We start from the raw sequence: 14,414 nt of genomic DNA, 5'->3' as shown, positions 1-14,414 counted from the left end.
ATTATAGCGATTCGATTATTTTTGCGATATATCGTGCAGCCCTACTACCTACCTAATGTTCTCAATAATAACAATATTTGTAAAAGTGCTTTTCTAACCCCTTCAGGACCATGTAATTTTCAATCTTTGCATTTTTTTCCCCCTGCCTTCCAGAAGCCATATATTTTTTATTTTTTCATTCATATAGCCACATGAGGGCTTGTTATTTTGCAGAACAATTTGTGATTTCTAAAGGCACTATTTAATATTGCATACAACGTAGTGGAAAGCTGGAAAAAAATTCCAAATGGGGTGGAATTGGGAAAATGCAATCCTGCTACAGTTTTATGGGTTTTTCTTTTACAGAGTTTTCTATTCAGTAAAACTGACCTGTTACCTATTCTCCGTGTCAGTGTGATTACAATGATACCACATTTATATAGTTTTTCTTGCATTTTAATCCGTGGGGGGGGGGGGGGGGGGGGGAGAGAGAAATACAAAATATTGATTTTATTTTCATAGTCATATTCTGACCCCCATAACTTTTCTTTATTTAGGTCTACTGATCTGTGTGGGGGCTCATTTTTTGGAATACACTTGTGAAAGGTCTGGTAGTCTCCAGCAGGCTCAGGCTTTTCAAAGCGAATGAATAGCTCCCGTGATTGCCAACTGGGGGAGCTGTTCCAGGCCCTGAAGTGCAGTGCTTCCGAGTTTTCAGCTCTCAGATGCTGTGGTCACATCGTTCTACGGCATATGTGGGATAAAATGTCTGCGGTCAGAGTTGTCGCCGATTGCAGACATTATCAGCAATTTTCTGCTATTTAAAACAGCAGAAATCCAGTGGTTGTGGCATTGCGGAGCTTGTAAGCGGGCACTGTTTTTAAAGACCGGACTCCTGCCGTACTGGTCCAGAAAGGGTAAGTAAAATGAAAAACATATATCCACAATATAGTTTGGACGATTAATGCACAGCTAACGCAACATCTTTTACATAAACTAGTATGTAATGTAGTAAATATTCAGAATCCAGATTAGTAACCAAAGAATCTGTCCCATAAAAAAAAAAGTCATGTAGGAGGGAGGGGGATGCAGCTGCAGTTTTTCACTGAATATTTCACTGAAATAGCATTTTAAGAAGAGGGAAAGAGAGCAGCAGGGGTGAGACATCTCACTGGCTCTGAAAGTGTTTTTTCCCAGCAGGAAGAGCTTGTCCACTCGACACTCTTGAAGAGGGCATACATTTACAGAAGATCTGCAACACCCAACATACAGGTTAGGAACATATTACTGCTCCGTTTTGTACAGCCTTAATAGGTCTGCTATAGTGATGCATGCAGCCTTTACTGGACCTCCATATGCCTTTAATGTAATATAAGCACACAAATGCTGGAATCCATATGAATACGACAGGAAAAATTGTGCCATAGGCCATCGGATGCCATTCTCCTCTAGAAGCTTGGCTGGCTACGATAATAATAATTTTGTGTCTATGATAATACATTTCTGTTAAGGTGGTGCAAATATCTAAAATATTCACTATTGTGCACGTGTTCCCATGTTTCCATGAATTGACATCACTTCAGTATTACAGGCTCTAGAGTCCTATGCTCAGCTTACCTTGCATTTTCTATTGGCGTAAGAGAAATTTCCCCATCGGAGGCCATATCTATCACACAATGTTCCGCCTGAATCCCAATACCAAAGAGCTGTATATCCTGAGATGTGTCAGCACCCACTCTGTTGTGGTCCTGTACAAAATTAGAACGATACATGTTATGTACGGGAATTAAAACATAGTCAACTTGATTATTGGGGCTATTCACACAGTATTACTATATCAGGCCTCTTTAAATTGCCCAATGTCGGACAGATTATCTGCCGGTGTAAAAGTGCCGCCGATTAACTGATGAATGAGCGAAGCGCTCGTTCATTGGGTAATAGGATCGTTGGTGCGCACACCTAAAGGCCCCTTTACACGGGACAGTTTAGTAAGCGATTGTCGGGAAGGTACCTGCTCTTCAGTGAAGGAGTCTATTGCATTTACATGCAGAAATCTCCTTCACAGTAGGAGGACGAGGGATGGCATTAGCGATCACTCCTCCCCATACTGTCGAGGAGATCGCTGCATGTAAATATAGCAGTCTCCTTCACTGATGAGCAGGCGATTGTCAGGAAGGAACGTCATCTAGTCACACTGGCATCCTGCTGTTTGTATATTGCTTTTAGGTGCTGCTCCTGAGGAAGGGACTCTGTATAGTCCCGAAACGCGCTAAGCCAGATTCTTGACTCTCAATAAAGAATTTGAAAAGAAGCCCAGATTGATGTCGGCTGCCTTCATCTTCTGACATACAGGCGATCCAGGCTGGGGGGGGTGTCTTGAGTTTATCCAGACAACCACCCCCCTCGTGAAGTAAGTCAAAGAGCCTATATATATTTTTTACTTATCCTTTTAACTATTCTATTAACTAGTCCTCCCTGATTGGTTCTATCTTTGCATGACCTGTACACAATACACCCACGAGGTGGCATATTTATTTGGGTTTTATGTTGGGACTAACAACATTTAGTGGTCCTATTACCCTGATCATTTTCTAGGAACCAGTGATCTGGCGCTCTTCAGTGGGTTTGGAACAGGCTGCACTCAGCGAGTTAACTCCTTCAACCCACTGGATCCAACCGATTTGTTCCTCTTCTATCCTGCTACAAATACTTGCTGCTATTCACAGCTCTACAACCTGGACCTCCACAACCCCACTTGCCTCCTTTCTCCAGACTCCTTGTGCTGAAGAAGGTCTTACGAAAGAAATACTCATTACAGTTGTACGTTTCAAACAATCACATATTTTCCATTTGTCCGAATTTATATGCACCAATAAAACTCTCTGCTCAATATATACTGACGAGTGCTTTAGTACTAACTACAGTATCTGACAAAAGTGAGTCCACCCCTCACATTTTTGTAAATATTTTATTATATCTTTACATGGGACAACACTGAAGGTACAATATAAAGTAGTCAGTGAACAGCTTGTATAACTGGGTGTAAATTTGGTGTGCCCTCAAAATAACTCAACACACAGTAATGTCAAAACTGCTGGCAACAAAAGTGAGTACAAATTGTGCCCAATTAGTTATTTTCCCTCCTGGGTGTCATGTGACCTGTTAATGTTACAAGGTCTCAGGTGTGAATGGGGAGCAGATGAGTTACATTTGGTGTTATTGCTCTGACACTGGAAGTTTAACATGGCTCCTCATAGCAAAGACCTCTGAGGGTCTGAAAAAAAATAAAATTGTTGCTCTATATAAAGATGGCCTAGGGCCCAGTGATAGGCAAACTGCGGCTCTCCAGCTGTTGCAGAACTACAACTCCCAGCATGCAAAGACTGCCTACAGCTTTCAGCCTACAGCAGGGCATGTAGTTTTGTAGTTTTGCAACAGCTGGAGAGCCGCAGTTTGCCTATCACTGCCCTAGGCTAAAAGTAGATGCCAACACCCTGAAACTGAGCTGCGGCACGGTGGCCAAGACCATACAACGGTTTAACAAGACAGGTTCCACTCAGAACAGGCCTCGCCATGGTCCACCAAAGAAGTTGAGTGCACGTGCTCAGCATCATATCCAGAGGTTGTCTTTTCAAAGAGGTACGAGTGCTGCCAGTATTACTGCAGAGGGTAGAGGGGTGGGGGTCCGTCTGTCAGTACTCCGACCATACGCCCCACACTGCATCAAATTGGCCTGCATGGCTGTCGTCCCAGAAGGAAGCCTCTTCTAAGGGTGATGCACAAGAAAGGCCGCAAACAGTTTGTTGAATACAAGCAGACTAAGGACATGAATTACTGGAACCATGTCCTGTGGTCTGATGAGACAAAGATAAACTTATTTGGTTCAGATGGTGTGAAGAGCGTGGGGTGGCAACCAGGTGAGCAGCACAAAGACAAATGTGTCTTGCCTACAGTCAAGCATGACGGTGGGGGAGTCATGGTTTGGGGCTGCATGAGTGCTGCCGGCTGTGGGGAGCTATGCTAAGTTTGATGATGGCAGTGATTTCCCTTCTAAATATATCTCATTATATGTCTTAACCAAGGTTTTAATTATTTTATCTTTCATTATTAGCTCTTCACCTCTGAGGGACTGTCCACAAAGGTGAAGAAGGGCCCACCTGCCTGTTGACTGAAAGGACCAGACTTCTCTCCCCAGCCCTGACTATCTTCCTCCTGCGCAGTTGTTCCGAGTCGAGGCTCTTCTTCCTATTAAAGGGCAGTTGAGCGCGTCTTCATCTGCGGGGACAGCCCCTCACAAGTGTTGAACTCTTGCTAATGAGACGAATTGAGTAGCTAGAACGAATTCACTCATCCCTAGTCCCATTAATTACTTTAGTGGACAAGAGGTGAGTAAATATGGTGGACACCAATTCACAGGCTATTTTATAAGGTGTATTTTATAAGGCTATTTTATCAGAAGCCCTCCATTATCTACATGTAGTGGTCTGTTCTCCACACACAGGTGATCTCCTCAAGTAACGGCATTATTGTGGAGCAGACCATTGAACATTGAGGACCTTCTGACTACACTAGAAGAGTTACTGAAGGCAGTTAACTATGGATGTTTTCTCTTACGGCGAGCAAAGCAAGCAACACTACTAAATTAAGTATATTACAAAATAAGTAGGTTACGCCCACATTACTCATTCAGTCTGGCCATAGATGTAATCATTGGCGCTGGCTAACAACAATAATTATTATGTCTAGGGTATTAAAATGATCAGTGACAACCAAAATACATTATTGCTGACTGCAGACTATGATCGTAATAACTAAAAGACCTAAATTCCCTATCAGTATGTCTTTGTTGTGTAGGAGGAAACCCACATAGAGGAGAACATTTAAACTCCATGCAGATGTTGTCCTTGGTTAGATTCGAACCTAGGACCCCAGTGCTGCAAGGCACCAGTGCTAACAACTGAGCCACCATGCTGCCCAATCTCAGGGACTGTCCCATGGACACTTTCCACTCTCAGCTCTCCTTGGACATTGGAACATTTAGGATGGGACAGGCTATTTCCTTCACCGAAAAGATACAGAGAAATGCAGTTCACCGCTGACAGTTTTCATTTCAATCTATGGAAAATTTAGTGGATAGTTTAGCCTAGTGGTGGCCAACCTATGGCACGTGTGCCAGAGGGACCACTCAGGGCCCCCACTATGGGCATGCGCGCAGGGTCGGATAGCAGGCAGGCCCGGACTGGCAATCTGGGGGCCAGTCCGCTCTTTGAATGTGAGGCATGGTGATGCGTCCTAGCTGGCGGCGCACCTGTTCTCCACTAGCTCTGTGTGGGCTGTCGGAAACATTGCCGTGCGCAGGAAGGAGTGCTGACGTCAGCATGTTAGACACTCTGCTGCGCTTCCAGCTCTCGCTCTCCCCCCTGCAGCCTCAGTGCACGGTGGACTCCCATACAGTTTGCGACCCCAGTGTCAACATAGGTAGGCCTCAGACCTGTATATGGAATACATATTATGGAGGTCCTCCATTGGAGGATGTGTGTAAGGAGATGATGAGCTATGTAATATACTGCCCTGTAAATGGATGATGTATGTGGTATGGATGTTGTAAGGAGGTGATGAGCTATGTATTATACTGCCATATATATATATATATATATATATATATATATATATATATAGATGATGTTAAGAGGTGATGAGCTATGTATTATACTGCCCTGTATATAGAGTATGTAAGGAGACTATGACCTATGTATTATAGTGTCCTGTATATGGAGTCCATATACAAGGACGCATAATACATAGGTCATTGTCGCAGCCAAAATCGCTGTGTAGCCATTTTAGGTTTGTGGGCTTGGTGAGGTTTGTGTGCCAGGCCTGCTTTTAAGTCCCAGTCCGGCTCATGCTAATGTATGAGTTTTTTTTTTCCGAAACTAAAACCTCAGTATTCAGGTAAATCGCCATATTATCACTTTGGGATAAATAAATGGGTTTTGGGTTGCAGTTTGGGCACTCAGTCTCTAAAAGGTTCGCCATCGCTGGTTTAGCCCATCTTAGGTGCACATAAAACAATCTCCTCAAACATTATTACATTAGGTCTGAATGACTCATTCACCAAGATTTTTATGATCTTGTTCTACTTTAGTCATCATTTTTATAATTATACAGGTTTTCTTGACCCACCTAGATTTACAAAAAACCTTTGTGAAAGTATGGTGAAGCAAGTAAAGAGCTGGCAGCAATTATGGAGGGTTACGCTTATAATGCCAATCATTATACACATAAAACGTCATGTATCTTGCAGACTTTTCTGACACATCACATAATTAAAATGCCACAATATATAAAAATATGGAGCTTCCATTTATGTGAAAGGCAAGGAAAATGTATATTTTCAGTTCCTCGCTGACAGAAGACTCCTGACAGTATCAAATGAAAGAAACTGAAGGAATAGCAGCACTAGGCGTTAATAACCCCGACATGATCAAATTAATATCTCACCTTTAAATAATAGACCAACAGTTCATTAAGTGCAGGATCGGCATTGAGGTTTACCAGGTAACATTTATCGTCGCCAACTTTAATACCAGAAGACTGGAGAGAGATGCCCATGCTCTCCAGTTGTTTATGCCTCTCCTATGAGGAGGAAAAATACAAGTTAAACACCGATCTACGGAGAATAAAATCTTCACTATGCATATTTCATATTTTAAAGTAACAGTATTAGAAAATGAAAGTTATTATTCCATCATAAGTTATGAAGCAATTAATGTTTTTGCAATGCATGCCCTTGGTATAGTACACATCCTGTGCAAATATGGATTCTGGAGACATTAAAGGAGTTCTCCAAGACCTATAATGCCCCCCAAATGCCCAGCCCCCTCAACACAGATTGTACTTACTCTGCTCCCCGGCATTCGCACTGCTTCTGATGCCGGCACGTCCACCACTGCATCTCCCCGTCGCATGGATGAAAACATCCGGCGATGGGGGGGTGGGGGTCCTGGGGAAGTATGGGCAGCCATTAGCAGGCTGCAATGGGAACGAGCCTCCCTAGCGTCGCGGGTGATTGTCACGCCTTGCCCTGTGAATGTGCGGAGATCGGTCAGACTGGTTGCACATGTCTGACTTCTTGGTTTGTTTTGATTTGGGTTTGAGCTGGATCCACCTTCCCTCAGGTGTACTAGGTTTCATTGTTAGTGAGGCTATATATCCCTCCTTCCCCCAGTGGCCTGTGCGGGTTATAGTTCTTTCCTGGGAGCTCTTGATTTGTGGTGGATCGTCTGCTCCAGATAAGTCCTCTCCTTCATTTCCCCTTTGTGTGTTTTATCTAGGCCTCTAAGGAGACGCTTGCTTCCTCCTGGTTTGACGAAGCAGGTAGCCTCTTCCCTTTTCCCTGCTGCTTAGGGTTTGCCCAGGGTGTTTAGGTTTTAGGCACGAGGGCATGTGCATATCCACCCTTAGGGTACGCACATGGGCACAGCAGTTTAGGGAAAGCTTTTAGGGATCACTAGGTGATCCTTTTCTCCCTAGCTTTTGGGCCTAGACGTTTGTTCTGTTTGTTTTCCCGTGTTTGGTTCTGTCCCCGCTTACCTACCTGTCGCGACAGTGACACCAGGGAGGCTCGTCCCCATCGTAGCCTGCTTTTGACTGCCCCCCCCCCCCCCCCCCAAACGCCTGATGTTTTCATCTGCACGACGGGAAGAAGCAGCGGCGGCCGTGTTGGAATCAGAAGCGATGCGGGTGCAGGGGAGCGAGGGTAAGTCAATCTGAGGGGGGCATTATAGGTATTGGATAACCCCTTTAAGAAAACAAGACTAAACTTATTGACCAAATTGACCATGTTTTAACAAATCTACAAAGGGGTTGTCCAGCTTTTACTAAGTTTTGTCCAATCCTCAGGATAGGCCATCACTAGCTAATCTGCAGGGGACCAACACCCCGCTGATCAGCTGTGTAGCTCCGTCGCCGCCAAGATCTACCCACCATCAACAATCTAGGACTGGAGGAGGATCGTTACATCACTTTAGTGTCAGCTTTCAATCAGTTAGTAATCCTGAGGACCATCACTTAATTAAAGCTGGACAACCTCTTTAATTATTTATAGTACTTAAATTGATATTCGAATTCTTCATCTTGTTAGTGCAGCCATTTTTGACACAATTCGAAACAACACCAAGTACAGGTATGACCTGGCAAGGACATCTATGGTCCGGCATATGCTGATCCTGTGGCTGGGACGGACAATGCACCGGCACCCTTGGTGTTTTTAGGTCTTATCTTCATAGTTTGTCCAACAAATACAGAGTGAAGTATACAGGAAAGCTAGTACAAGAGCTACGCACGTCATTAGGAAACCATGACATACCTGAGCAATGGCTTCTGTTTTTCTCAACTTTTCTTCCCAAGTGATGGTTAGTTCTCGGATTAATTTTTCAGATTCTTCTAATTTTTCCTTTAATTCAGGTGCCTTCATAGACTGTGCATGGAAAATATCAAGCAGGCACATACATATTTAATTAATCTACTGAGGATTCAATAGAGCCATCTGCTTCCTAACATTCATCAATGCCGCATATTAAAACTCCAAAGAAGGGAGACGAACCATGTGCTGTCAAATTTACAGATAAAAAAAAAATCATGAGAATAGATATACACTCATATATTTTATGACACATGCTGCAAGTGGTTGATAATGGAAAATAGAACAGTAAAAAATGTTAAACAAGTATTTCATGGTCTATTCACAGAATCTGCTTCTCAGAACACTTTAATATTACTGGGAATATTAATCATAGGAAAATAATCTAAATGTATGATTACTTGGCAATATTCAGTCACACACATATACGCAGACAGATCCAGACAGGTATGGAAACGGCTGAGTGCTCACTTGTCTGTTTCCGTACCACTCAGCATGCTCGGTCTCCAATTCATACAACTCCTACCACTGGGGAAGTGTTGGTTAGCAGGGGTATTAGGGTCCCCCATTCTGGGGGTATGTGGTAATTCTATTAACCCCCATTGATTTAGATAAATCCCAGTGAATTTGTTATAAATGTGATCAGCTGGAATATCACTTTGCTTTCAAGGTTCACATTGAGAAGCCACTAAAAAGCCAAATTGGCTCCTAGAGTTAACCAGTTGGGGTTTAAAGTCAATTGTACTTTGGATATTTTTTCTGATATTGATGACCTATCTTCTCAATAGATCATCAGTCTCAAATTGGAGGTGGTCCAACACCCAGCACCCCAACGATCAGCTGTTCCCTGCAGCCTCTGGCACTTCAACAAAACACTATGGATGGAGCCAGGAGCACGGCCGAAATAGGGTTCCCGCAGCTCAGCTGCCATTCAAGTGAAAACGCTACGCTGGAATGTAAAACACTACAGGGGTTCCCAGATAAATACAAACTCATTACAGGTAGACAAATTGGGAGAACATGTGATGTAAGTTAAAGGGGTTTGCAGACCGTACATATTAATGACCTATCCTTCATGTGAGCACTGCTACTTCTTCAAGATTATACTGCGCGTAGTCCTGGAAGTCTTGGAGGCGCAGTGTAATTACAAGGGCTTATTTTATTTACTTGAATGGAACACAGGCACTTGAAGTTACACCACGCCACCGTTGCAAGCGAGACAACACGAAGAGGAAGCCCGCTTGTATGAGCACAGCCTCTTCTTTAAACAGCTGATTAGCCGGGTTGCCTGGAGTCGGACCCCCACGGATCAGACATTGATGACCTATCTTGAGTAAAGGTCATCAATATGTACTGGCTTCACAAAAAGTTCTATAAATAATTAAAGGGAACCTGTCAACGAGATTTCGTGCATAGAGCTGAGGACATGGGTTGCTAGGTGGCCACTAGCACATCCGCAATATCCAGTCCCCATAGCTCTGTGTGCTTTTATTGTGTAAAAAAAACGATTTGATACATAAGCAAATTAGCCTGCGATGAGTCCTGTCCCTGACTCATCTCACATATAGGACTCATCTCAGGTTAATTTGCATATGTATCGAATCGGTTTTTTTTACACAATAAAAGCACACAGAGCTATGGGGACTGGGTATTGCGGATGTGCTAGCGGCCATCTAGCAACCCATGTCCTCAGCTCTATACACAAAATCCCGGTGACAGGTTCCCTTTAAACCAACCATGCACATTTGACGTATTAGTAGAATAAGTCTATAGTGGCTCTACGTCTTTTTCAAACGTGGTGATGGTGCACTGTTTTGAGTGACTCACCCCGTCACAACCAATATAATTCGTATAAAAAGGAAGAAGAAAAACAGGCACTCACCATCTGGATTTTGAATTAAAATGTACAGATATCTTTATTATACTTTTCCACATAAAATCAAGATTAAAACATAAAATATAGAGCTACTGCTTCTTTTTAAGATCACTGGCTGCGGGGAGGTGGTTTCTTGTCCCTTGGCTGAAGATCACTAATTAATACATATGTATTGTGATACCGTTTCAAAACACGTGTATATTACCAATATGTTTAGGAGAAATATATGAAATGTATATCACCTAAAATCTCGTGGATTTTGTCTATATTTACACCATGAATTATGAAAGCTTGATAGCTGAATACATATAATATTGTGCATAAAAGGTTGAATACATTCACCTGATGGCCACTGAGGAAGAGGTGGGAATACCTCAAAACGCGTCTGGCGGATACAGGACAGGACCCTATGATGTCCGGCACTACAAGATTCTAAGAAATCAAGGCAATATCCCCATTGAATCATAACAGTAACAAGCGGCACTCCACGAACAGAAAGAGCATGTGACCTATTCCAACATCACATGATCGGCTCTAAACCACGTGAGACGCCGTCTGTGTAGCGGGAACCGCTACAGGAATCCATCGGGGACAGAGAAGCAGTGCCGCGCAGAGAAACAAGGACGGGTGAGTGGCTGTGCAGCGGGTGTGACGCCCCTGCCGCCAGCCAGCACACAAAAAGGGTCTCTTGTGAGTAGAGACATAAGGATTAACTAACTAATATACTCACCATTGTAGCCATTATATACTAACCTGTGGAACACATCAACCCATTTACTCTGCCCAATTAGTAATTCTATTTCTATATATACTTAACCTATATGTACTCAGCAAATTGGAAAGTATAATCAACAGGAGTGTCTTAAATACCCATTCTTAGATGGATTAACAGTCTCCTGCCATAAGGATTAAAGCATTAACATTAATATACCCATTGGGCAGATGTATACATGTTTATACTATTGATTGGAGGAATGTACCAGGTTCACACTGAGACTATAACCCTATTTATCTTAACAAAGGGAAGGCATGGTGGATCAAAGTGAAATTTTTTCTTTTTTTTTGGGGACAAACTTTTTTTTTAACCTATTTGTGGATATACTACTTACGGTAGGTACTCAGCTTGTAGAGATTTTATGTACTCATCTTGTACCTTATGCATAACATAAGCAATAGCTCTAAATTATGTACCCAGCTATTAATTATTACTAATTTATGGTGAATGTACTCAGCGTTTTTTGCACAATACTTTACTTATTTAGTTTTTAACTTTGTACTCAGCTATTAAGCACTCATAATTCATGGTGAATGTATGCCACCTTTTATGCACAATATTATATGTATTCAGCCTTCAACTATGTATTCAGCTATCAAGCTTTCATAATTCATGGTGTAAATATAGGCACAAAATCTACGAGATTTTAGGTGATATATATTTCCCCTAAAAGTATAAACATATTGGTAATATACACGTGTTTGAAACTGTATCACAATACATATATACTAATTAGTGATCTTCACCCAAGGGACAAGAAACCACCTCCCCGCAGCCAGTGATCTTAAAAAGAAGCAGTAGCTCTATATTTTATGTTTTAATCTTAATTTTATGTAGAAAAGTATAATAAAGATATCTGTACATTTGACGTATGTGGACAGAACCTGGTCATTTCGGTGGGATTGGATGACCATCTAATGTGTGTGAGGGCTTCACCACTCCGGCAGATTGTTAGGGGAACGAAGGGTCGAGCATGTTGGATTACAAGATGCCGGATCCTTTTGTTCCCAGGGACAGAAGCAGCCCATCAGAGGTATCTGAGATTTCTCCCCTCTAACATTCACAACACATACATGCTTGCATGAGCCGAGCATGCATGTGTATGGAGGATCAGGAGAGGTAGCTGTTGGATGAACAGTTATGTCACGTGTATGGCTGGCTTTTTTTCTTTTTTAGAGTGGATAAACTACTCACCTCTGCCTGTGACAGCTGCTCCTTCAGTTTCTCCACCTCTTCCCGAAGCTCTCTGATAACTCTGGCATTGGGATCCTCGTTGACCACAGCATGGTTGACTATTCTTTTGGCCCGATCAGCATACCGTAAGGTAGAAAGTGTCTCTTCATAGTTGTCAGCTGCCGGGCTGATGGTTGCTATCATGGCGGTTTTACTATTGCCTCCCAAATTGTCCTTTATGCAAAATATAAATCAGAGAATATATTTAGATTTGAAAAGAGTTGAGTGCTACATTTAGAAATGTCAATTTTTTTCCCCCACACTCCAAAACATAGAGGTTCAGTGGTGCTCTGAGATCGCAAACTTCACCAATGTGTTTTTTTCACGTGTCTACAACTGGTGAGACAATTTGGACTGGATTTCACTATTAAGAGGATCTAAAAATGAACAGGATATTATTAAAATGTATTGGGTTACAACCTTAAGTAGCCACGTGAGTACAGAATCTCTGTAAGGAACAAACTTGTTCTTTCCTTTCCCAGCAGCTTGATCAGCCAATGATGATATCACCAATCCCAAAGTTGTCAGTGACCTTAGAGGAAAGATGGAAAAGAATAAAAATCATATCTACTGTGCACTGGTATATAAATCATACAAAATGCTCAAATAAAGAAAAAACATTCCGCAAATCCCTATGTATCCCCGGGCACTACAGGACTGCAGCCCGAGTAGAAGTAAAGGTTACTAACACATTGGAAAATATCTCCACTTTGACCACAATCCTTTCCATTTTATCCTAGAAAGTGAAATATCTGCTTGTCTATTTATACCCACCACAACTTAACTTTTACATGCCCAACACAGATCACAACTGAACACAGGATAGAGATTAAACAAGCGGTGTCCAAATACAGACCAAAGAGGCCAATAGCCACACTTGGCCATCATGTGCCCGATGTGCATCTCTCAGAGGAAGGCAGCTCCCTTCCCCAGGATAATAATCAGACATAAAAGCTCTTGAGCTCCACTTTTATATATATATATGTGTGTGTGTCTACTGAACTTCTTCACCCGATCCAGGCTAACGGTGATGTGCAGCCCATGATGGAGTCAAAAGTCATAACGGAAACCCCGAAAATATTTTGGGTTGACCACTTTTGCCTTAGACCATTTGTGAATGTAAATCTGACCTGCTGGAACAATATTCAAATCTTTTAAGTTCTTCAATCTGTCACATTTCGATAACCTCTTTAACATAAAATGAAATTACACTGCACCTTCAGCAGAAAATAAATTTAGTAATGGCAATTTCATCTGCTGATTCGTATACTGCTATTGTCTATCAAAAGGAGTATTAGTAAAAACAATGGGAACGGTCCTTACTTGTTGATGTTACTTCCTTCCTTGAGGCGTTCTCCAGCAGCACCGGTTTTGGACACTCTCTCGCTGCCAGCCAGATCTACCAGGCTGACCTTACTGACACGTTCTCCTGAGTTCTAATCACGGAAAATAAGTAACATCAGCATTTTTTGTGCATATACATGTTGGGTACTATACTGACAAATATTTTATGACATGAGTACAGTGTCAAGGACCACATTTGAAGCCCCCAAAATATGTTGATCACTACTGGTTTAGACAGTGTTGATTGTGCGACTGTAATTTTGACCTGTATGATTAAATATCCAAACATCTAAAGATCATTGCTTTATAAAGGAGTTTCACAAGACTTGAGGAAATTCCTCTTATAAAATCAATGAATTGACAGAAGCAAATTTTGAATTAAAGGGGTTTTCCAAAACTTAGATACTGATGAACTATCCTCAGGATACTTTAGGTCTTCAATATCAGATTGGTGGGCATACTTTTTTAATTCTTTATTCCAATTATTAACAGCATACAACACAAAGTTACAAAAGTAGTCAGAGAAAAGTATACAAAGAGTACAATCAGTATAATTGTTAGAGGCACTCCAATAGTCAAAATAGCTAATTATAGCAGTACCAAATGAGATAGGGAAACAAAGGACAAAAGGGGGGGGGGGGAGTGGGGGACCTCCTACATATTAAAATAGTGTAAATTAGAGTAAAACCCAGAGACTTATAAGAAAACTATATGAACCTTGTTGATAAAGGAGGAACCAGTAATCAGGATGGAGATTCCCTGGGTGAAGTTGAGGGAGATGGGTC

General features: G+C 42.0%; 1 protein-coding gene across 5 annotated transcripts in view; it reads right to left on the bottom strand.

The window, feature by feature from the left end:
• Positions 1–14,414, bottom strand: part of KIF13A (kinesin family member 13A) — a 185,840-nt gene that overhangs the window by 73,367 nt on the left and 98,059 nt on the right. For all 5 annotated transcript variants that reach the window (XM_040432694.1, XM_040432696.1, XM_040432695.1 and 2 more), the window contains exons 10-15: positions 13,609–13,721; positions 12,706–12,817; positions 12,247–12,459; positions 8,348–8,458; positions 6,481–6,615; positions 1,597–1,727 (exon numbers count right to left, since the gene is read on the bottom strand). In XM_040432694.1, coding sequence (XP_040288628.1) covers positions 1,597–1,727; positions 6,481–6,615; positions 8,348–8,458; positions 12,247–12,459; positions 12,706–12,817; positions 13,609–13,721 — 815 coding nt within the window. The remainder of the gene's footprint in view (positions 1–1,596; positions 1,728–6,480; positions 6,616–8,347; positions 8,459–12,246; positions 12,460–12,705; positions 12,818–13,608; positions 13,722–14,414) is intronic.

This window comes from Bufo bufo, chromosome 5 (genome assembly GCF_905171765.1).
Source record: "Bufo bufo chromosome 5, aBufBuf1.1, whole genome shotgun sequence".
NCBI lineage: Eukaryota > Metazoa > Chordata > Amphibia > Anura > Bufonidae > Bufo > Bufo bufo.
The sequence above is the reverse complement of the archived record's forward strand: the minus strand, read 5'-3'. Positions and strand labels throughout refer to the sequence as shown.